This window comes from Rattus norvegicus, chromosome 6 (genome assembly GCF_021556685.1).
Source record: "Rattus norvegicus strain SHRSP/BbbUtx chromosome 6, alternate assembly SHRSP_T2T, whole genome shotgun sequence".
Classification (NCBI taxonomy): domain Eukaryota; kingdom Metazoa; phylum Chordata; class Mammalia; order Rodentia; family Muridae; genus Rattus; species Rattus norvegicus.
The window spans coordinates 126,709,866-126,733,113 of NC_141539.1; the positions used below are offsets into that span (position 1 = coordinate 126,709,866).

The 23,248-nt window shown below is 40.6% G+C and overlaps 1 protein-coding gene across 1 annotated transcript in view; it reads right to left on the bottom strand.

The window, feature by feature from the left end:
• Catsperb (catsper channel auxiliary subunit beta) overlaps window positions 1–23,248 on the bottom strand; it is a 288,739-nt gene that overhangs the window by 216,473 nt on the left and 49,018 nt on the right. Inside the window, 2 exon segments of the mRNA NM_001433284.1 lie at window positions 3,703–3,763; window positions 19,568–19,708. Of these exon segments, the coding sequence (NP_001420213.1) occupies window positions 3,703–3,763; window positions 19,568–19,708 (202 nt within the window).

The following is a 23,248-nucleotide window of genomic DNA, read 5'->3' on the forward strand; positions in this document are numbered from 1 at the left end:
GGGACTTCTTTATGTCTTTCTTTTGGTCCTCCATAATCATGATCAAATGTGATTTAAAATCAAGATCTTGTTTTTCTGGTTGTTTGGATATTCAGTGTTTGCTTTCATGGGAGAATTGGGCTCTGATGATGCCACGTAGTCTTGGTTTCTGTTGCTTGGGTCATGCGCTTGCCTCTCACCATCAGGTTGCCTCTGGTTGTACCTTGTTCTGTTATTTCTGACAGTGGCTTGACTGTCCTACAGGCCTGTGTGTCAGGAATGTTGTAGACCTGTTTTCTTGTTTTCTTTCAGCCAGTTATGGGAACAGAATGTTCTGCTTTCAGGTGTGTACTCATTCCTGTCCACTGGCTTTCAGCTGTTCCTGTGCCCATGTGTCCTAACTCCACCAGGCAGGTCACTTAGAGGAGAAAAGTTTGCCTTACCTCTTGTCTCGGGCCTGAGTTCACTCCTCAGGGCTAGGTTCCAGCTCTCTGTGAGGGTAGTAACCAGAAGGGCCTGCCCCTCCTTTTCCGGGGTCCCTGTGCACAGGGGGCCCAGATGGGGCTAGGTGTTTTCCTCTACAGTCAGAAATGTGCACAGAGAGTAGTCTCCTCTGGTTTCCCAGGTGTGTCTGCCCCTCTGAAGGTCTAGCTCTCCCTTCCACGGGATTTGAGTGCAGGGAGCTGTTTGACCAGGTTCCTTCAGATCCTGGCACAGTCTGGACCACAGGGCTCCTGCAGCTTGAGTGCCTATATCTTCTTTTTAGCAATCACAGGACCTTCCCCAAAACTGACCACATATTTGGACACAAAACAAAAATAGAAACAACAGAAAGAATACCCACTAATGGAAACTGAATAATTCTGTACTCAATGATGTCTGGATCAGGAAAGAAAAAAAATTAAAGACTTTCTAGAATTCAATGAAAATAAGGCACAGCATACCTAATTTATGGGACACAATCAATGCTGTGCTATGAAGCAAGTTCATATAGCACTAAGTGCCTCTATAAAAAAATTAGAAAGTTCTCACACCAACAATTTCAAAGTATATTTGAAAGCTCTTGAAAAAAATGCAAACATACTGAAGAGGACAGGAGGCAGAAAATAATTAAAACCAAGGCTGGCATCAATCAGAAACAAACAAACAAAAAAAATTGCAAAGAATCAACATACCCAACTGCAATTTCTTTGATAAATAACAAGTTTCCAAGCATTTTTCATGAAATATGAGTATATTTCATGACTGAAAATGAATTAATTTGGCTCACTAGCTTAATATACCCAACTCCTGGGATTTGATCGTCTTCCTTTTCCCCTCTGAGTATTAATAGTAGTATGTGATGTTCCACACACCACTTGCCAGAAGACTCCAAAACAAATTAAAGCATCACACATTACACCCTATAACATTTTTAGATTAATTCTATTTAAGGAAAGTGTATCAGTGCACACATTCCCCAAGTGTACAATTTCTAGAAATTGTATTTGCTTCAAATAAAGGATGATATTATTGTCTTAGGTTAGTATTTCTGTTGCTACAATAAGACACTGTGACCAAAAAGCAAGTTGGGGAGGAGAGTTTTATTTAGTTTGCTCTTTCATATCATTCACTGCTCATTGTCTATGAACATCAGGACAGAAAAAAGAAAAGGACACAAAGAGAAAAGGAACCTGTAGGCAGGAGTTCCTGTAGATGGCATGGAACAGTGTTTACTGCTTGCTTACTGCATGCTTCTGGCTTGCTTGGCCAAGTTTTTTTTCAGAATCCAGGACCACCAACCAGTCCAGGTGTGGTCCAATCCACAATGAGCAGGGTCTGTCCAATCAATTACTAATGACAAAATGTCTTACAGGCTTGCCTTCAGCCCATCTCATGGAAGTGTTTTCTCAATTGAGACTCCCTCTCCTCAGATTACTTTAGCTTGTGTCAAATTATGCAGCACAGTTACACATATTGCATAGGTTAGCACAGTCAACTTGTATGGTTGACAGATAAAATGCTCATTTACGTTTGAATTTCAGATGAACCACAAATAATTATTAGTATGTCCACACAACTATATTGGACATTTACATGACGTTATATGGCACTTCTCCAAATTCCTCCAAATAAAAACAAACCCTCTATTAGCAGTGGTGTGTGTGTGTGTGTGTGTGTGTGTGTGTGTGTGTGTGTGTGTGACAATCTTTAGGATAAGCCAGGGATCTGTGAATGGGGGAAGCCTATGAGATTCTATGGGAGTGACGCTAGCTGAGGCTCCTAGTAGTGGGAGGATGTAGATCCTGAAGAGACTACTTTCTGTAGCCAAGATGGACTCTCCATCAAGTGATAAGTACAGCAACCTATGCACAAAATGTTTGACCTAAACGTATAGTGCCTACAAAGTATATAGGGACAAAAATAGAGCAGAGACTGTGGGAATGGCCAACCAAAGACTGCCCTTAATTGAGGCCCATTCCACAGCTAAGAACCAGTCCCTGACATAATTAGTGTTACTATGTTATGCTTGCAGAGAGGAGCCTAGCATTAACTGTCCTCTTAGAAGCTCCACCCAGCACCCAACAGAAAGAGATGCAGAGACTCACATCTAAACATTAGATGAAACTCGAGGAGTCTTGGGGAAGAGTTGGGAGAAGGATCGAGGGACCTGAAGAGGACAGGTCCATGGGAAGACCAGCAGAGTTAACTAACCTGAACCCTTGGGGGCTCCCAAAGACTGAATCAACAACCAAAGAGTGAACACAGTCTGAACCTAGACTCCCTGTTTATATGTAGCAGATGAGCAGCTTGGTCTGCATGCAAGTCCCCCAACAACTGGAGCAGGGGAATTTCATTAACCCATTGCCTGCCTGCCCGCCTGCCTGTGGATCTATTCCCCCTAAAAGGATAACCTTGACTGGCCTAATTGGGAAGGATGTGCCTAGTTCCTCTGCAACTTGGCAGGGTCTGAAAGGTGAGTGTGGGTGTGTGACACCCATCGGGGCACTTCGCAGAAATGAGGAAGGTGGATTTAGGGGGAAGACTTGCATAAAGGGGTAATGGGATGAGAGGGTGTTAATATTGGGATATAAACTGAATTAATAAATACATTTTTTAAAAATTAAAAACTATTTGATTGTTTTGACTAAATTATTAGTTCATAATATTGACCAATACATATCTTATTCTAAAACAAACAAACAAAACAGAAACAAAAAATTTCCTCCACAGAGCTTGCCTTGGCTCATCAGCTTCAGTGGATTAACCAAAAGGTACAAATCCAGAGAAGAAAGGAAGTTTGTTGGGTATGTCCACCCAGCTGTGTAAGGGAGTAAACATTTGCCAAGATAAAGTCTGACCAGACATCCCAGAAGAGAGATTTTTTCTGACTGTGGGTCTGGACACATGCTGCAGGTTTTGGGGATTCACAACTCATGTGAGGGTAGGCTTTTGGGTGATGTGGCTGCATTTGTGTTATCTGTGCTTCTCATAAGTAACCCCTCACAACATGCTTAGTAAGCCTCAGAAAAACTCAGTTCACCAAAATGGACATGGTGCAATAGCTGTTCTTGGTCTTTTGCTGGCGTCCTTCCTGGATGGAGTAGACATACATGTTATATTTTCCCATAAAGAGTCTGTCACTCAATGCCTGAGACAAGACCTGATTTATTTTATGAAGTTAATGCTGCTAAACTTGGCAATGCAGGCCCATGAGTATAAGAATTACTTAATTGCTCTTACCTGTGTTTACTGTGATCTTTTCTCTAGGAATATCAATTATCCACTGTAACCGATCGGTGAACTTGAAGATAGAAGAAATCAGATTATTTTGCAATGTTAATAACAAAACTTCTTTTGGCATATTCTGCCCAACATTTTAAAATTAAAATTAGTCAACGATATCCAAATACATACATATATGTATACTATAGAGAAAGGGCTTTCACTAGCAAATTTCATTCTTAGGGATTTTTTCCCACACTCACTCACAGATGAGTGAAATGACACATACTCCAGGATACTTTTCATCATTGATTGTAATAGGAGGTTGATAGCAATGTTAATAAGACATAAAATTATATAGCCACATGGAGCAACCCAAGAAGCACAAAGTTGAATCATTACTGACTTGATAAGTCAAGAGTAAAGGAATGGTGATGGCAGAACATTTAGAAATTTAAGAAAGAAATTCCAGGGAAAAGAGTACAATAAGAATGGGAAGTTCTAAGATATACAACAGAAAACATGTCTAAATCCTCCTGCTACACAAGTCCAGAGAACACCCCCAGAACAGCTTTAAAAAGAAAATCAATGGAAGCCAAAATCAAACCACAGAGATCATAAACATCAGAACTACAGGTCAGAGAGTTTGCAGGATTTTTGTTTTTTTACCAAGGAAATCATCTGCCTTTTAGACTAACAGTAAAAATAGCATTTCTTAGAAGAACAAATCAGAATCCAAAGTCAACCCATTTTAGCTTTAGTACCCAGTGGTCAACAACAACAAGAAGAAATGTGATAGAAAAATAAACAGGCAAATGGAACTGATATTATGAGAAAAATGCAGACAATCAGTTGACTCAAATTTCAGCAAACAGGAAATTGATTAAATGTTGTTTTTACAAATCTGTGCAGTACAGATGAAAACTGCCTTAATGAGTGAAGGCATAGGTAATTCCAAACAGTAGAAAAGGTACATAGACAAAACCACATGCAAACAATGAGGATGTGTGGGTAGTAACTGAAGTAAATACATTCTAAATAGGATCCATAGAAGACTGAATAAGATCGATAAGGAAAACTGAATTTAGAGATATGCAAGCAATCTAATAATACAAGAGAAGAAAGCAGGAGCATGCCTGAAGACAGTAACAATGTACTACAGATTTTTAAAAGGTAAAAGGGAACTTTAGCATTTTTACCATAGGACATGACATGCTGCCTCAGATAAAAAGAGAATATTACAAAGCAAATCCAAGAACAAAAGTGGTACATATTTGAGAGTATATTTAACCTAATGCAACCTTTACAAGATATGGACATTTATTGGAATACCATTTAACAACAGAAACTGAGGAAATTAAAAAAAAATTATCAGATCCTACTACAAAAGCCTATACTCAATAAAACTGGAAAATCTGGAGGAAATAGACAATTTCCTAGACAGATGCCAGGTACCAAAGTTAAATCAGGATCAGATAAATCATCTAAACAGTCCTATAATTCCTAAAGAAATAGAAGCAGTTATTAAAGTCTCACAACCAAAAAAAAAAAAAAAAAAAAAAAAAAAAAAAAAAAAAAGCCCAGGACAAAATGGGTTTAGTGCAGAATTCTATCAGATCTTCAAAGAAGACCTAATACCAATATTCTTCAAATTATTGCACAAAATAGAAATAGAAGGAACACACCCGCGGATCCCGGCCCGCAGCAGCTCTCTGCTCCCAAACCCCGTGGGAGAGAGACGTCACCGCCTGGTCAGGTGGGCACTCCTGAGGATGCAGAGCGGAAGAGACCACCAACTCTGCTCACCCCTGCCTACATCCCTGGCCCAAGAGGAAACTGTATAAGGCCTCTGGGCTCCCGTGGGGGAGGGCCCAGGAGCGGCAGGACCCCTGCCTGAGACACCGCCGGAACCTGAAGGAAACAGACCGGATAAACAGTTCTCTGCACCCAAATCCCGTGGGAGGGAGAGCTAAACCTTCAGAGAGGCAGACAAGCCTGGGAAACCAGAAGAGACTGCTCCCTGCACACACATCTCGGACGCCAGAGGAAAAAGCCAAAGACCATCTGGAACCCTGGTGCACTGAAGCTCCCGGAAGGGGCGGCACAGGTCTTCCTGGTTGCTGCTGCTGCAGAGAGCCCGTGGGCAGCACCCCACGAGCGAACCTGAGCCTCGGGACCACAGGTAAGACCAAATTTTCTGCTGCAAGAAAGCTGCCTGGTGAGCTTGGGACACACGGAAGCAGAATTTCTCTAGGACCGGGCACGTTCTGTGTTTACCGGAAGTCCCACAACCACGGATCCCGGCCCGCAGCAGCTCTCTGCTCCCAGACCCGGTGAGAGAGAGACCCAACCGCCTGGTCAGGTGGGCACTCCTGAGGCTGCAGAGCGAAAGAGACCACCAACTCTGCTCACCCCTGCCCACATCCCTGGCCCAAGAGGAAACTGTATAAGGCCTCTGGGCTCCCGTGGGGGAGGGCCCAGGAGCGGCAGGACCCCTGCCTGAGACACCGCCGGAACCTGAAGGAAACAGACCGGATAAACAGTTCTCTGCACCCAAATCCCATGGGAGGGAGAGCTAAACCTTCAGAGAGGCAGACAAGCCTGGGAAACCAGAAGAGACTGCTCCCTGCACACACATCTCGGACGCCAGAGGAAAAAGCCAAAGACCATCTGGAACCCTGGTGCACTGAAGCCCCCGGAAGGGGCGGCACAGGTCTTCCTGGTTGCTGCCGCTGCAGAGAGCCCGTGGGCAGCACCCCACGAGCGAACTTGAGCCTCAGGACCACAGGTAAGACCAACTTTTCTGCTGCAAGAAAGCTGCCTGGTGAACTCAAGACACAGGCCCACAGGAACAGCTGAAGACCTGTAGAGAGGAAAAACTACACGCCTGAAAGCAGAACACTCTGTCCCCATAACTGACTGAAAGAGAGGAAAACAGGCCTACAGCACTCCTGACACACAGGCTTATAGGACAGTCTAGCCACTGTCAGAAATAGCAGAACAAAGTAACACTAGAGATAATCTGATGGCGAGAGGCAAGCGCAGGAACCCAAGCAACAGAAACCAAGACTACATGGCACCATCGGAGCCCAATTCTCCCATCAAAACAAACATGGAATATCCAAACACACCAGAAAAGCAAGATCTATTTTCAAAATCATATTTGGTCATGATGCTGGAGGACTTCAAGAAAGACATGAAGAACTCCCTTGGGGAAACACAGGAAAACATTAATAAACAAGTAGAAGCCTACAGAGAGGAATCGCAAAAATCCCTGAAAGAATCGCAAAAATCCCTGAAAGAATTCCAGGAAAACATAAACAAGTAGAAGCCCATAGAGAGGAGACACAAAAATCCCTGAAAGAATTCCAGGAAAACACAATCAAACAGTTGAAGGAATTAAAAATGGAAATAGAAGCAATCAAGAAAGAACACATGGAAACAACCCTGGATATAGAAAACCAAAAGAAGAGACAAGGAGCTGTAGATACAAGCTTCACCAACAGAATACAAGAGATGGAAGAAAGAATCTCAGGAGCAGAAGATTCCATAGAAATCATTGACTCAACTGTCAAAGATAATGTAAAGCAGAAAAAGCTACTGGTCCAAAACATACAGGAAATCCAGGACTCAATGAGAAGATCAAACCTAAGGATAATAGGTATAGAAGAGAGTGAAGACTCCCAGCTCAAAGGACCAGTAATTATCTTCAACAAAATCATAGAAGAAAACTTCCCTAACCTAAAAAAAGAGATACCCATAGATATACAAGAAGCCTACAGAACTCCAAATAGATTGGACCAGAAAAGAAACACCTCCCGTCACATAATTGTCAAAACACCAAATGCACAAAATAAAGAAAGAATATTAAAAGCAGTAAGGGAAAAAGGTCAAGTAACATATAAAGGGAGACCTATCAGAATCACACCAGACTTCTCGCCAGAAACTATGAAGGCCAGAAGATCCTGGACTGATGTCATACAGACCCTAAGAGAACACAAATGCCAGCCCAGGTTACTGTATCCAGCAAAACTCTCAATTAACATTGATGGAGAAACCAAGATATTCCATGACAAAACCAAATTTACACAATATCTTTCTACAAATCCAGCACTACAAAGGATAATAAATGGTAAAGCCCAACATAAGGAGGCAAGCTATACCCTAGAAGAAGCAAGAAACTAATCGTCTTGGCAACAAAACAAAGAGAATGAAAGCACACAAACATAACCTCACATCCAAATATGAATATAAAGGGAAACAATAATCACTATTCCTTAATATCTCTCAATATCAATGGCCTCAACTCCCCAATAAAAAGACATAGATTAACAAACTGGATATGCAACGAGGACCCTGCATTCTGCTGCCTACAGGAAACACACCTCAGAGACAAAGACAGACACTACCTCAGAGTGAAAGGCTGGAAAACAACTTTCCAAGCAAATGGTCAGAAGAAGCAAGCTGGAGTAGCCATTCTAATATCAAATAAATCAATTTCCAACTAAAAGTCATCAAAAAAGATAAGGATGGACACTTCATATTCATCAAAGGAAAAATCCACCAAGATGAACTCTCAATCCTAAATATCTATGCCCCAAATACAAGGGCACCTACATACGTAAAAGAAACCTTACTAAAGCTCAAAACACACATTGCACCTCACACAATAATAGTGGGAGATTTCAACACACCACTCTCATCAATGGACAGATCATGGAAACAGAAATTAAACAGTGATGTCGACAGACTAAAAGAAGTCATGAGCCAAATGGACTTAACGGATATTTATAGAACATTCTATCCTAAAGCAAAAGGATATACCTTCTTCTCAGCTCCTCATGGTACTTTCTCCAAAATTGACCATATAATTGGTCAAAAAACGGGCCTCAACAGGTACAGAAAGATAGAAATAATCCCATGCGTGCTATCGGACCACCACGGCCTAAAACTGGTCTTCAATAACAATAAGGGAAGAATGCCCACATATACGTGGAAATTGAACAATGCTCTACTCAATGATAACCTGGTCAAGGAAGAAATAAAGAAAGAAATTAAAGACTTTTTAGAATTTAATGAAAATGAAGGTACAACATACCCAAACTTATGGGACACAATGAAAGCTGTGCTAGGAGGAAAACTCATAGCGCTGAGTGCCTGCAGAAAGAAACAGGAAAGAGCATATGTCAGCAGCTTGACAGCACACCTAAAAGCTCTAGAACAAAAAGAAGTAAATATACCCAGGAGGAGTAGAAGGCAGGAAATAATCAAACTCAGAGCTGAAATCAACCAAGTAGAAACAAAAAGGACCATAGAAAGAATCAACAGAACCAAAAGTTGGTTCTTTGAGAAAATCAACAAGATAGATATACCCTTAGCCAGACTAACGAGAGGACACAGAGAGTGCGTCCAAATTAACAAAATCAGAAATGAAAAGGGAGACATAACTACAGATTCAGAGGAAATTCAAAAAATCATCAGATCTTACTATAAAAACCTATATTCAACAAAATTTGAAAATCTTCAGGAAATGGACAATTTCCTAGACAGATACCAGGTATCGAAGTTAAATCAGGAACAGATAAACCAGTTAAACAACCCCATAACTCCTAAGGAAATAGAAGCAGTCATTAAAGGTCTCCCAACCAAAAAGAGCCCAGGTCCAGACGGGTTTAGTGCAGAATTCTATCAAACCTTCATAGAAGACCTCATACCAATATTATCCAAACTATTCCACAAAATTGAAACAGATGGAGCACTACCGAATTCCTTCTACGAAGCCACAATTACTCTTATACCTAAACCACACAAAGACACAACAAAGAAAGAGAACTTCAGACCAATTTCCCTTATGAATATCGACGCAAAAATACTCAATAAAATTCTGGCAAACCGAATTCAAGAGCACATCAAAACAATCATCCACCATGATCAAGTAGGCTTCATGCCAGGCATGCAGGGATGGTTTAATATACGGAAAACCATCAATGTGATCCATTATATAAACAAACTGAAAGAACAGAACCACATGATCATTTCATTAGATGCTGAGAAAGCATTTGACAAAATTCAACACCCCTTCATGATAAAAGTCCTGGAAAGAATAGGAATTCAAGGCCCATACCTAAACATAGTAAAAGCCATATACAGCAAACCAGTTGCTAACATTAAACTAAATGGAGAGAAACTTGAAGCAATCCCACTAAAATCAGGGACTAGACAAGGCTGCCCACTCTCTCCCTACTTATTCAATATAGTTCTTGAAGTTCTAGCCAGAGCAATCAGACAACAAAAGAAGGTCAAGGGGATACAGATCGGAAAAGAAGAAGTCAAAATATCACTATTTGCAGATGATATGATAGTTTATTTAAGTGATCCCAAAAGTTCCACCAGAGAATTACTAAAGCTGATAAACAACTTCAGCAAAGTGGCTGGGTATAAAATTAACTCAAATAAATCAGTTGCCTTCCTCTATACAAAAGAGAAACAAGCCGAGAAAGAAATTAGGGAAACGACACCCTTCATAATAGACCCAAATAATATAAAGTACCTCGGTGTGACTTTAACCAAGCAAGTAAAAGATCTGTACAATAAGAACTTCAAGACACTGAGGAAAGAAATTGAAGAAGACCTCAGAAGATGGAAAGATCTCCCATGCTCATGGATTGGCAGGATTAATATAGTAAAAATGGCCATTTTACCAAAAGCAATCTACAGATTCAATGCAATCCCCATCAAAATACCAATCCAATTCTTCAAAGAGTTAGACAGAACAATTTGCAAATTCATCTGGAATAACAAAAAACCCAGGATAGCTAAAGCTATCCTCAACAATAAAAGGACTTCAGGGGGAATCACTATCCCTGAACTCAAGCAGTATTACAGAGCAATAGTGATAAAAACTGCATGATATTGGTACAGAGACAGACAGATAGACCAATGGAATAGAATTGAAGACCCAGAAATGAACCCACACACCTATGGTCACTTGATTTTTGACAAAGGAGCCAAAACCATCCAATGGAAAAAAGATAGCATTTTCAGCAAATGGTGCTGGTTCAACTGGAGGGCAACATGTAGAAGAATGCAGATAGATCCATGCTTATCACCCTGTACAAAGCTTAAGTCCAAGTGGATCAAGGACCTCCACATCAAACCAGACACACTCAAACTAATAGAAGAAAAACTAGGGAAGCATCTGGAACACATAGGCACTGGAAAAAATTTCCTGAACAAAACACCAATGGCTTATGCTCTAAGATCAAGAATCGACAAATGGGATTTCATAAAACTGCAATGCTTCTGTAAGGCAAAGGACACTGTGGTTAGGACAAAACGGCAACCAACAGATTGGGAAAAGATCTTTACCAATCCTACAACAGATAGAGGCCTTATATCCAAAATATACAAAGAACTCAAGAAGTTAGACCGCAGGGAAACAAATAACCCTATTAAAAAATGGGGTTCAGAGCTAAACAAAGAATTCACAGCTGAGGAATGCCGAATGGCTGAGAAACACCTAAAGAAATGTTCAACATTTTAGTCATAAGGGAAATGCAAATCAAAACAACCCTGAGATTTCACCTCACACCAGTGAGAATGGCTAAGATCAAAAACTCAGGTGACAGCAGATGCTGGTGAGGATGTGGAGAAAGAGGAACACTCCTCCATTGTTGGTGGGATTGCAGACTGGTAAAACCATTCTGGAAATCAGTCTGGAGGTTCCTCAGAAAATTGGACATTGAACTGCCTGAGGATCCAGCTATACCTCTCTTGGGCATATACCCAAAAGATGCCTCAACATATAAAAGAGACACGTGCTCCACTATGTTCATCGCAGCCTTATTTATAATAGCCAGAAACTGGAAAGAACCCAGATGCCCTTCAACAGAGGAATGGATACAGAAAATGTGGTACATCTACACAATGGAATATTACTCAGCTATCAAAAACAACGAGTTTATGAAATTCGTAGGCAAATGGTTGGAACCGGAAAATATCATCCTGAGTGAGCTAACCCAATCACAGAAAGACATACATGGTATGCACTCATTGATAAGTGGCTATTAGCCCAAATGCTTGAATTACCCTAGATCCCTAGAACAAACGAAACTCAAGATGGATGATCAAAATGTGAATGCTTCACTCCTTCTTTAAATGAGGAAAAAGAATACCCTTGGCAGGGAAGGGAGAGGCAAAGATTAAAACAGAGACTGAAGGAACACCCATTCAGAGCCTGCCCCACATGTGGCCCATACATATACAGCCACGTTATTAGACAAGATGGATGAAGCAAAGAAGTGCAGACCGACAGGAGCCGGATGTAGATCGCTCCTGAGAGACACAGCCAGAATACAGCAAATACAGAGGCGAATGCCAGCAGCAAATCACTGAACTGAGAATAGGTCCCCTGTTGAAGGAATCAGAGAAAGAACTGGAAGAGCTTGAAGGGGCTCGAGACCCCAAAAGTACAACAATGCCAAGCAACCAGAGCTTCCAGGGACTAAGCCACTACCTAAAGACTATACATGGACTGACCCTGGACTCTGACCCCATAGGTAGCAATGAATATCCTAGTAAGAGCACCAGTGGAAGGGGAAGCCCTGGGTCCTGCTAAGACTGAACCCCCAGTGAACTAGTCTATGGGGGGAGGGCGGCAATGGGGGGAGGTTTGGGAGGGGAACACCCATAAGGAAGGGGAGGGGGGAGGGGGATGTTTGCCCGGAAACCGGGAAAGGGAATAACACTGGAAATGTATATAAGAAATACTCAAGTTAAAAAAAAAAAAAGAAATAGAAGGAACACTACCCAATTTGTTCTTTGAAGCCACAATTATGCTTATACTTAAATCACAAAAAGACCCTACGAAAAAGAGAACTTCAGACCAATTTCCCTCATGAATATCTATGCAAAAATACTCAACAAAATTCTCACAAACTGAATCCAAGAACACATCAAAACAGTCATTCACTACGATTAAGGAGATTTCATCCCAGGGATGCAGTAACAGTTCAATATACAAAAATCCATCAATGTAATTCACTAATTAAACAAACAGAAAGAACAAAACCATGCAATTTTCTCATTAGATGCTGAGAGAGCATTTGATAAAATCCAACACTCCTTCGTGATAAGAGTCTTGGAAAGATCAGGAATTCAAGGACCATACCTAAACATAGTAAAAGCAACATACAGCAAACCAGTAGCCAACATCAAACTAAATGGAAAGAAACTTGAAGCAATATCACTACAATTAGAGACTAGACAAGGCTGCCTACTCTGTCTCTTCCTAATCAATATAGTACTTGAAATCTAACCAGAGCAATTAGACAGTAAAAAGAAGTCAAAGGCATATAAATTGGAAAGGAAGAAGTCAAAATATCACTATTTGCATATGATATAATAGTATACTTAAGTGATTCCAAAAATTCCACCAGAGAACTCTGAAACATGACAAACAACTTTAATAAAGTGACTGGAGATAAAATTAGCTCAAACAAATCAGTAGCCTTCCTCTACTCAAAAAATAAACAGGCTGAGAAAGAAATTAGGAAACAACACCCTTCACAATAGTCACAAATAATAAAAAAATACCTTGGTGTGATTCTAACCAAGCAAGTGAAAAATCTGTATGAGAAGAACTTGAAATCTCTGAAGAAAGAAACTGAAGATCTCAGAAAATGGAAAGATCTCTGATGCTCATGGATTGACAGGATTAATATAATAAAAATGACCACCTTGCTGAAAGCAATCTACAGATCTCATGTAATCCCTGTCAACATTCCAACTCAATTCTTCATAGAGTTAGAAAGAGCAATTTGCAAATTCATTTGGAATAACAAAAAATCCAGGATAGTGAAAACTATTCTCAACAATGAAACTTCTGGGGAATCACCATCCCTGACCTCAAGATGATTTACAGAGCAATAGTGATAAAAACTGCATGATATTGGTACAGAGAGAGGAAGGTAGATCAATGGAATAGAATTGAAGACCCAGAAATGAAACCACACATATATGGTCACTTGATCGTTGACAAAGGAGCTAAATCCATCCAATGGATAAAGACAGCTTTTTCAACAAATGGTGCTGGTTTAACTGGTGGTCAGCATGTAGAAGAATGCAAATCAATCCATTTTTCTTTTCTTTTTTTTTTTTTGTACAAAGCCCAAGTTCAGGTGGATCTAGGACCTCTACATGAAACTAGATACACTGAATCTAACAGAAGAGAAAGTGGGGAAGAGCTTATGCTCGAAGACCAAGAATCAACCAATGGGACCTCACAATATTGCAAAGCTTCTGTAATGCATAGGACAGTGTCAATTACAAGATTGGAAAAAGATCTTTATCAATCCTACATTTCATCTAGGGCTAATATCCAATATATACAAAGAACTCAGGAAGTTAGACTCTAGAGAACCAAATAATTATATTTAAAATGGGGTATGGAGCAAAACAAAGAATTCTCAACTGAGGAATATTGAATGGCTGAGAATCACCTAAAGAAATGTTCAACATCCTTACTCATCAGGGAATAGCTAAGATCAAACTCAGGTGACAGCAGATGCTGGCAAGGATGTCGAGAAAGAGGAACACTTCTCCATTGCTGGTGGGATTGCAAGCTGGTACAACCACTCTGGAAATCAGTTTGGAGGTTCCTGAGAAAACTGGACACTGCACTATCTGAGGACCCAGTTATACCATTCCTCAGCACATACCCAAAAGATGTTCCAACATGTAACAAGTACACATGCTTCACTATGTTTATCGGAGGTTTATTTATAACAGTCAGAAGCTGGAAAGAACCCAGATGTCCTTCAACAAAGGAATGAATACAGAAAATGTGGTACATTTACACAATGAAGTACTCAGCTATTAAAAACAACGACTACATCAAATTCCTATGCAAATGGATGGATATAGAAAATATCATCCTGCTCTGCTCCCAAACCCCGTGGGAGAGAGACCTCACCGCCTGGTCAGGTGGGCACTCCTGAGGCTGCAGAGCAGAGAAGACCACCAACACTGCCCACCCCTGCCCACATCCCTGGCCCAAGAGGAAACTGTATAAGGCCTCTGGGTTCCCCTAGGGGAGGGCCCAGTAGCGGCAGGACCCCGCCGGAACCTGAAGGAAACAGACCGGATAAACAGTTCTCTGCACCCAAATCCCGTGGGAGAGAGAGCTAAACCTACAGAGAGGCAGACACGCCTGGGAAACCAGAAGAGACTGTACTCTGCACACATCCAGACGCCACAGGAAAACACCAAACGCCATCTGGAACCCTAGTGCACAGAAGCTTCCGGAAAGGGCGGCGCATATCTTCCTGGTTGCTGCCGCCTCAGAGAGCTCGTGGGCAGCACCCCGTGAGCAAACTTGAGCCTCGGGACCACAGGTAAGACCAACTTTTCTGCTGCAAGTGACCTGCCTGGTGAACTCAAGACACAGGCCCACAGGAACAGCTGAAGACCTGCAGATAGGAAAAACTACACGCCCGAAAGCAGAACACTCTGTCCCCATAACTGGCTGAAAGAAAACATGAAAACAGGTCTACAGCACTCCTGACACACAGGTGTATAGGACAGTCTAGCCACTGTCAGAAATAGCAGAACAAAGTAACACTAGAGATAATCTGATGGCGAGAGGCAAGCACAGGAACCCAAGCAACAGAAACCAAGACTACATGGCACCATCGGAGCCCAATTCTCCCACCAAAACAAACATGGAATATCCAAACACACCAGAAAAGCAAGATTTAGTTTTAAAATCATATTTGATCATGATGCTGGAGGACTTCAAGAAAGACGTGAAGAACTCCCTTGGGGAAACACAGGAAAACATTAATGAACAAGTAGAAGCCTACAGAGAGGAATCGCAAAAATCCGTGAAAGAATCACAAAAATCCCTGAAAGAATTCCAGGAAAACACAATCAAACAGTTGAAGGAATTAAAAATGGAAATAGAAGCAATCAAGAAAGAACACATGGAAACAACCCTGGATATAGAAAACCAAAAGAAGAGACAAGGAGCTGTAGATACAAGCTTCACCAACAGAATACAAGAGATGGAAGAGAGAATCTCAGGAGCAGAAGATTCCATAGAAATCATTGACTCAACTGTCAAAGATAATGTAAAGCAGAAAAAGCTACTGGTCCAAAACATACAGGAAATCCAGGACTCAATGAGAAGATCAAACCTAAGGATAATAGGTATAGAAGAGAGTGAAGACTCCCAGCTCAAAGGACCAGTAAATATCTTCAACAAAATCATAGAAGAAAACTTCCCTAACCTAAAAAAAGAGATACCCATAGGCATACAAGAAGCCTACAGAACTCCAAATAGATTGGACCAGAAAAGAAACACCTCCCGTCACATAATAGTCAAAACACCAAACGCACAAAATAAAGAAAGAATATTAAAAGCAGTAAGGGAAAAAGGTCAAGTAACATATAAAGGCAGACCTATCAGAATCACACCAGACTTCTCGCCAGAAACTATGAAGGCCAGAAGATCCTGGACTGATGTCATACAGACCCTAAGAGAACACAAATGCCAGCCCAGGTTACTGTATCCTGCAAAACTCTCAATTAACATAGATGGAGAAACCAAGATATTCCATGACAAAACCAAATTTACACAATATCTTTCTACAAATCCAGCACTACAAAGGATAATGAATGGTAAAGCCCAACAGAAGGAGGCAAGCTATACCCTAGAAGAAGCAAGAAACTAATCGTCTTGGCAACAAAACAAAGAGAATGAAAGCACACAAACATAACCTCACATCCAAATATGAATATAACGGGAAGCAATAATCACTATTCCTTAATATCTCTCAACATCAATGGCCTCAACTCCCCAATAAAAAGACATAGATTAACAAACTGGATATGCAACGAGGACCCTGCATTCTGCTGCCTACAGGAAACACACCTCAGAGACAAAGACAGACATTACCTCAGAGTGAAAGGCTGGAAAACAATTTTCCAAGCAAATGGTCTGAAGAAGAAAGCTGGAGTAGCCATTCTAATATCGAATAAAATCAATTTTCAACTAAAAGTCATCAAAAAAGATAAGGAAGGACACTTCATATTCATCAAAGGAAAAATCCACCAAGATGAACTCTCAATCCTAAATATCTATGCCCCAAATACAAGGGCACCTACATACGTAAAAGAAACCTTACTAAAGCTCAAAACACACATTGCACCTCACACAATAATAGTGGGAGATTTCAACACCCCACTCTCATCAATGGACAGATCATGGAAACAGAAATTAAACAGAGATGTAGACAGACTAAGAGAGGTCATGAGCCAAATGGACTTAACGGATATTTATAGAACATTCTATCCTAAAGCAAAAGGATATACCTTCTTCTCAGCTCCTCATGGTACTTTCTCCAAAATTGACCATATAATTGGTCAAAAAACGGGCCTCAACAGGTACAGAAAGATAGAAATAATCCCATGCGTGCTATCGGACCACCACGGCCTAAAACTGGTCTTCAATAACAATCAAGGAAGAATGCCCACATATACTTGGAAATTGAACAATGCTCTACTCAATGATAACCTGGTCAAGGAAGAAATAAAGAAAGAAATTAAAGACTCACTGATAAGTGGATATTAGCCCCAAAGCTTGGAATATCCAAGATACAATTCACAGACCATATGAAGCTCATGAAGAAAGATGTCCCCTCTCCTTAGAAGGGGGAACAGAATACTCACAAGAGGAAATACAGGGACAACGAGTACAGCAAAAGCTGAAGGAAAGGCCATCCAGAGCCTGTTCCACCTGGGGATCCATCACATATGCAGTCACCAAACCCAGTCTCTATTGCTGATGCCAAAAGTGCTTGCTGACAGGAGCCTGATATGGATGCTTTCTGAGAGGCTATGGCAGTACCTTACTGAATCAGATTAAGATGACTGCAGCTAACCATCAGACTGAGTATGAGGACCCAATGGAGGAGTTAGAGAAAAGACTGAAGGAGGTGAAGGGGTTTGCAACCTCAAAGGAAGAACAATATCAACCAACCAGACCCCCCAGAGATCTCAGGGACCAAACTACCAAACAAAGAATACACCTGAGGGGAATCATGGATCCAGCTGCATATGTAGCAGAGGGTGGCATTGTCTGGCACCAATAAAAGGAGAAGCCCTTGGTCCTGTGAAGACTATTTTTCCAAGTGTAGGAGAATGCCAGGGTGTTGAGCTGGGAGTGGGATGGTGGAAAGGGGCATTCCCAAAGAAGTAGGGGAAGGAGGGATGGAAGAGGGTGAAATTGGGAAACAGGATAAAATTTGAAATGTAAATACATAATCTATCCAATAAAAATGAAAAAGAAATACCATCTGATATTAAAAATATTGTACAATATTTATATCTTTATGTATCAGTTAAACTTAAAAAAATGAAAATGTCTAAAGAAATCTAATCATTGCAGAAACTTGTGTGAAAACATCTTGCCTTCCAAAATTTGTATACTTAGAGTCCTAAGAAGAAATCAAACCAAGGGCAACAAACAATGCAGAAATAATTATTCAAGGCTTTCCACATTTGGCGGACACAAAATATGGTGCTCAGATATCCAGGCAGGAAGGTAGAATGAGAACAATTTAAACATGTTCAGAGAAGAGTGACATTACATACGGAGAGAATGGTTAAAATCTAAAGCCAACTTCTTAGAATGGGGTGTTGCAAGTGCTGAAAGGAAATTAAGTCAGTGAGAAATGGTACACCTGATAAAACTACCTTTCTTTTTTTTTTTTTTTTTGCAGAGCTGGGAACCGAACCCAGGGCCTTGCGCTTCCTAGGCAAGCGCTCTACCACTGAGCTAAATCCCCAGCCCCAAAACTACCTTTCAGAACTTAGGTGACTAATTAAAAATGTTAGAAGTCACATCACAAAATGTTAAGCAAAGTTGTAAAAAATGTACACAGAAATAAAATGTGAGGAATAGATTTAACAGCGTAAATATAAATGGACACTCTTGATGCCTGCACGGCATTGTTGGCAGATATCAAAGGAGATCTAAATAAATAGAATGATGTCTCATGGTTTATCAGTTGGAAAGTCTATGTTATAAAAATGACATTGTCAACCAACTTTATTTTCAGATTGAACACAGTCCAAGCAGGCTATTTTGTAGTCACTGGCAGTGTTATCCTAAAACTAAGGAAAGCAAAGGGACTCAGACTAGGCAAAAACCAGTCAATTGAGAAAAAATGAATTGAGGTTTCTTCAAAATTTAACACAATGCCACGATATTAAGATCACATGGTATTAACATAAGGGTTAGACATGCAGATCAAAGCACTAGTATAGTTTTCAACAGAGATGCTAAAATCAGTACAAAAATCAAACAAAAAAATCCTCCTCAATATAAGGTCCTGGACTACACTAAAAACATAACTAAAGCACCCTGGGGCTCTGTCCACTTGCTGCCTGCTCTCTGATTGAATGGCCATGAAGTTCTAAAAGAAATGTTCAAAGACCTTAATGATCAGGTAAATGCAAATCAAAACAACTATGAGGTTCCTTCTTATACCTATCGGAATGGCTAAGATCAAAAACTCACGAGATAGTAGATGCTGATGAGGATGTGGAGCAAGGGGGAAACTCCTCCATTCACTGGTAAGAGTCAAACTTGTACAGTCACTTTGAAAATCAATTTGGAGGTTTCTCAGAAAACTATCATCATTATAATTATGTTCTAGTTATTAGAAAAATCAATAGCATATCATATCACAATGTATTATTGGATTTAAAATATTTGTTGAGATACAACATTACTGATTTTTAACTTGTAAAAAGGCATTCAGCAAGAAAGAGTGTGCTTCTTCTCAATAACATATCATAGAATAAAATAAAATATAATTACCGGAGATAATTTAAAATGGTAGGTTCCATAGTATGTACTGTTCATAATTATCATGTTGGGAGCAAGGCCTCCTGATGTAAAAAGACCCAAAATTTTCTGTGAAGGACTTTGGTTTTCATTTTTGAAGAAACAGTAGACTTTCTTTAGTAAAGAAAGAAACATAACAAACAATGAGACCGAGATATTAAGAAGCTTAATACACTACTGAGGGGAAATTTGTGAAAAGTAAATTGCTGTTAAAGACTGCTACCATTAATGAGTACCACCTCAATGGGGGAAATCTGTTAATAAGTATGTCCTCAGAACTCAGTGACTTATTAATTGTCCCAAGGATTTTCTCCTCATCCTTATGAAAGCATTCTTAGTCATAAAAATGGTAAGCTTATATTTTTCAAACTCAGAAAGAAAACGATCTAGTCATACATGTAGAAAAAATGAGCTGTTTTCGAAGAAAGTAAAAAGGAAAGTAAATTATTGTCCATGTCCCAGTTTCTTGATTTTTTTTGTTGTTGTTTTTAAAAAAATTTTTTTTATTAACTTGAGTATTACTTATTTACATTTCAAGTGTTATTCCCTTTCCCGGTTTCCGGGCAAACATCCCCCTAACCCCTCCCCCTCCTCTTCCTTCTGGGTGTTCCCCCCCCATCCTCCCCCCATTGTCGCCCTCCCCCCAACAATCACGTTCACTGGGAGTTCAGTCTTAGCAGGACCAAGGGTTTCCCCTTCCACTGGTGCTCTTACTAGGATATTCATTGCTACCTATGAGGTCAGAGCCCAGGGTCAGTCCATGTATAGTCTTTAGGTAGTGGCTTAGTCCCTGGAAGCTCTGGTTGCTTGGCATTGTTGTTCATAAGGGGTCTCGAGCCCCTTCAAGCTCTTCCAGTTCTTTCTCTGATTCCTTCAACGGGGGTCCTATTCTCAGTTCAGTGGTTTGTTGCTGGCATTTGCCTCTGTATTTGCTGTATTCTGGCTGTGTCTCTCAGGAGCGATCTACATCTGGCTCCTGTCGGCCTGCACTTCTTTGCTTCATCCATCTTGTCTAATTGAGTGGCTGTATATGTATGGGCCACATGTGGGGCAGGCTCTGAATGGGTGTTCCTTCTGTGTCTGTTTTAATCTTTGCCTCTCTATTCCCTGCCCAGGGCATTCTTGTTCCCCTTTTAAAGAAGGAGTGAAGCATTCACATTTTGATCATCCGTCTTGACTTTCATGTGTTCTATGCATCTATGGTAATTCAAGCATTTGGAGGCCCGTTTTTTGACCAATTGTATGGTCAATTTTGGAGAAAGTACCATGAGGAGCTGAGAAGCTTTTGCTTTAGGATAGAATGTTCTATAAATATCCGTTAAGTCCATTTGGTTCATGACTTCTCTTAGTCTCTCTACGTCTCTGTTTAATTTCTGTTTCCATGATCTGTCCATTGATGAGAGTGGGGTGTTGAAATCTCCTACTATTATTGTGTGAGGTGCAATGTGTGTTTTGAGCTTTAGCAAGGTTTCTTTTACGTATGTAGGTGCCCTTGTATTTGGAGCATAGATATTTAGGATTGAGAGTTCATCTTGGTGGATTTTTCCTTTGATGAATATCAAGTGTCCTTCCTTATCTTTTTTGATGACTTTTAGTTGAAAATTGATTTTATTCAATATTAGAATGGCTACTCTAGCTTTCTTCTTCAGACCATTTGCTTGGAAAATTGTTTTCCAGCCTTTCACTCTGAGGTAGTGTCTGTCTTTGTCTCTGAGGTTTGTTTCCTGTAGCCAGCAGAATGCAGGGTCCTCATTGCGTATCCAGTTCGTTAATCTATGTCTTTTTATTGGGGAGTTGAGACCATTGATGTTGAGAGATATTAAGGAATAGAGATTATTGGGCTGGAGAGATGGCTCAGCCGTTAAAGGCTAGGCTCACAACCAAATATATAAGAGATTATTGCTTCCTGTTATATTCATATTTGGATGTGAGGTTATGTTTGTGTGCTTTTCTTCTCTTTGTTTTGTTGCCAAGACGATTAGTTTCTTGCTTCTTCTAGGGTATAGCTTGCCTCCTTATGTTGGGCTTTACCATTTATTATCCTTTGTAGTGCTGGATTTGTAGAAAGATATTGTGTAAATTTGATTTTGTCATGGAATATCTTGGTTTCTCCATCTATGTTAATTGAGAGTTTTGCAGGATACAGTAACCTGGGCTGGCATTTGTGTTCTCTTAGGGTCTGTATGACATCTGTCCAGGATCTTCCGGCTTTCATAGTCTCTGGCGAAAAGTCTGGTGTGATTCTGATAGGTCTGCCTTTATATGTTACTTGACCTTTTTCCCTTACTGCTTTTAATATCTTTCTCTATTTTGTGCATTTGGTGTTTTGAGTATTATGTTACGGGAGGAGTTTCTTTTCTGGTCCAATCTATTTGGAGTTCTGTAGGCTTCTTGTATGCTTATGGGTATCTCTTTCTTTAGGTTAGGGAAGTTTTCTTCTATGATTTTGTTGAAGATATTTACTGGTCCTTTGAGCTGGGAGTCTTCACTCTCTTCTATACCTATTATCCTTAGGTTTGATCTTCTCATTGAGTCCTGGATTTCCTGTATGTTTTGGACCAGTAGCTTTTTCCACTTTACATTATCTTTGACAGTTGAGTCGATGATTTCTATGGAATCTTCTGCTCCTGAGATTCTCTCTTCTATCTCTTGTATTCTGTTGGTGATGCTTGTATCTACGGTTCCTTGTCTCTTCCTTTGGTTTTCTATATCCAGGGTTGTTTCCATGTGTTCTTTCTTGATTGTTTCTATTTCCATTTGTAATTCCTTCCACTGTTTGTTTGTGTTTTCCTGGAATTCTTTCCGGGATTTTTGTGATTCCTCTCTGTAGGCTTCTGCTTTTTTATTTATGTTTTCCTTCGTTTCTCTAAGGGAGTTCTTCATGTCTTTCTTGAAGTCCTCCAGCACCATGATCACATATGATTTTGAATCTAGATCTTGCTTTTCTGGTGTGTTTGGATATTCCGTGTTTGCTTTGGTGGGAGAATTGGGCTCCGATGATGCCATGTAGTCTTGGTTTCTGTTGCTTGGGTTCCTGTGCTTGCCTCTCGCCATCAGATTATCTCTAGTGTTACCTTGTTCTGCTATTTCTGACAGTGGCTAGACTGTCCTATACACCTGTGTGTCAGGAGTGCTGTAGACCTGTTTTCCTGTTTTCTTTCAGTCAGTTATGGGAATAGAGTGTTCTGCTTTCAGGCGTGTAGTTTTTCCTATCTACAGGTCTTCAGGTGTTCCTGTGGGCCTGTGTCCTGTGTTCACCAGGCAGGTCGCTTGGAGCATGAAGGTTGGTCTTACCTGTGGTCCTGAGGCTCAAGTTTGCTTGTGGGGTGTTGCTTATGAGCTCTCCGAGGGGGCAGCAACCAGGAGGACCTGCTCCGCCCTTTCCGGGAGCTTCTGTGCACCAGGGTTCCAGATGGCCTTTGGTGTTTTCCTCTGGAATCAGTAATGTGGGCAGAGTGTAGTCTCTTCTCGTTTTGCAGGTGTGTCTGCCTCTCTGAAGGTTTAGCTCTCCCTCCCACGGGGTTTGGGTGCAGAGAACTGTTTATCTGGTTGGTCCCTTCAGGTTCCGGCGGTGTCTCAGATGCAGGGGACCTGCTGTAATGGTTTTTTTTGTTTTTTGTTTTTTTTTGTTTTTTTTTTCATCTTTATTAACTT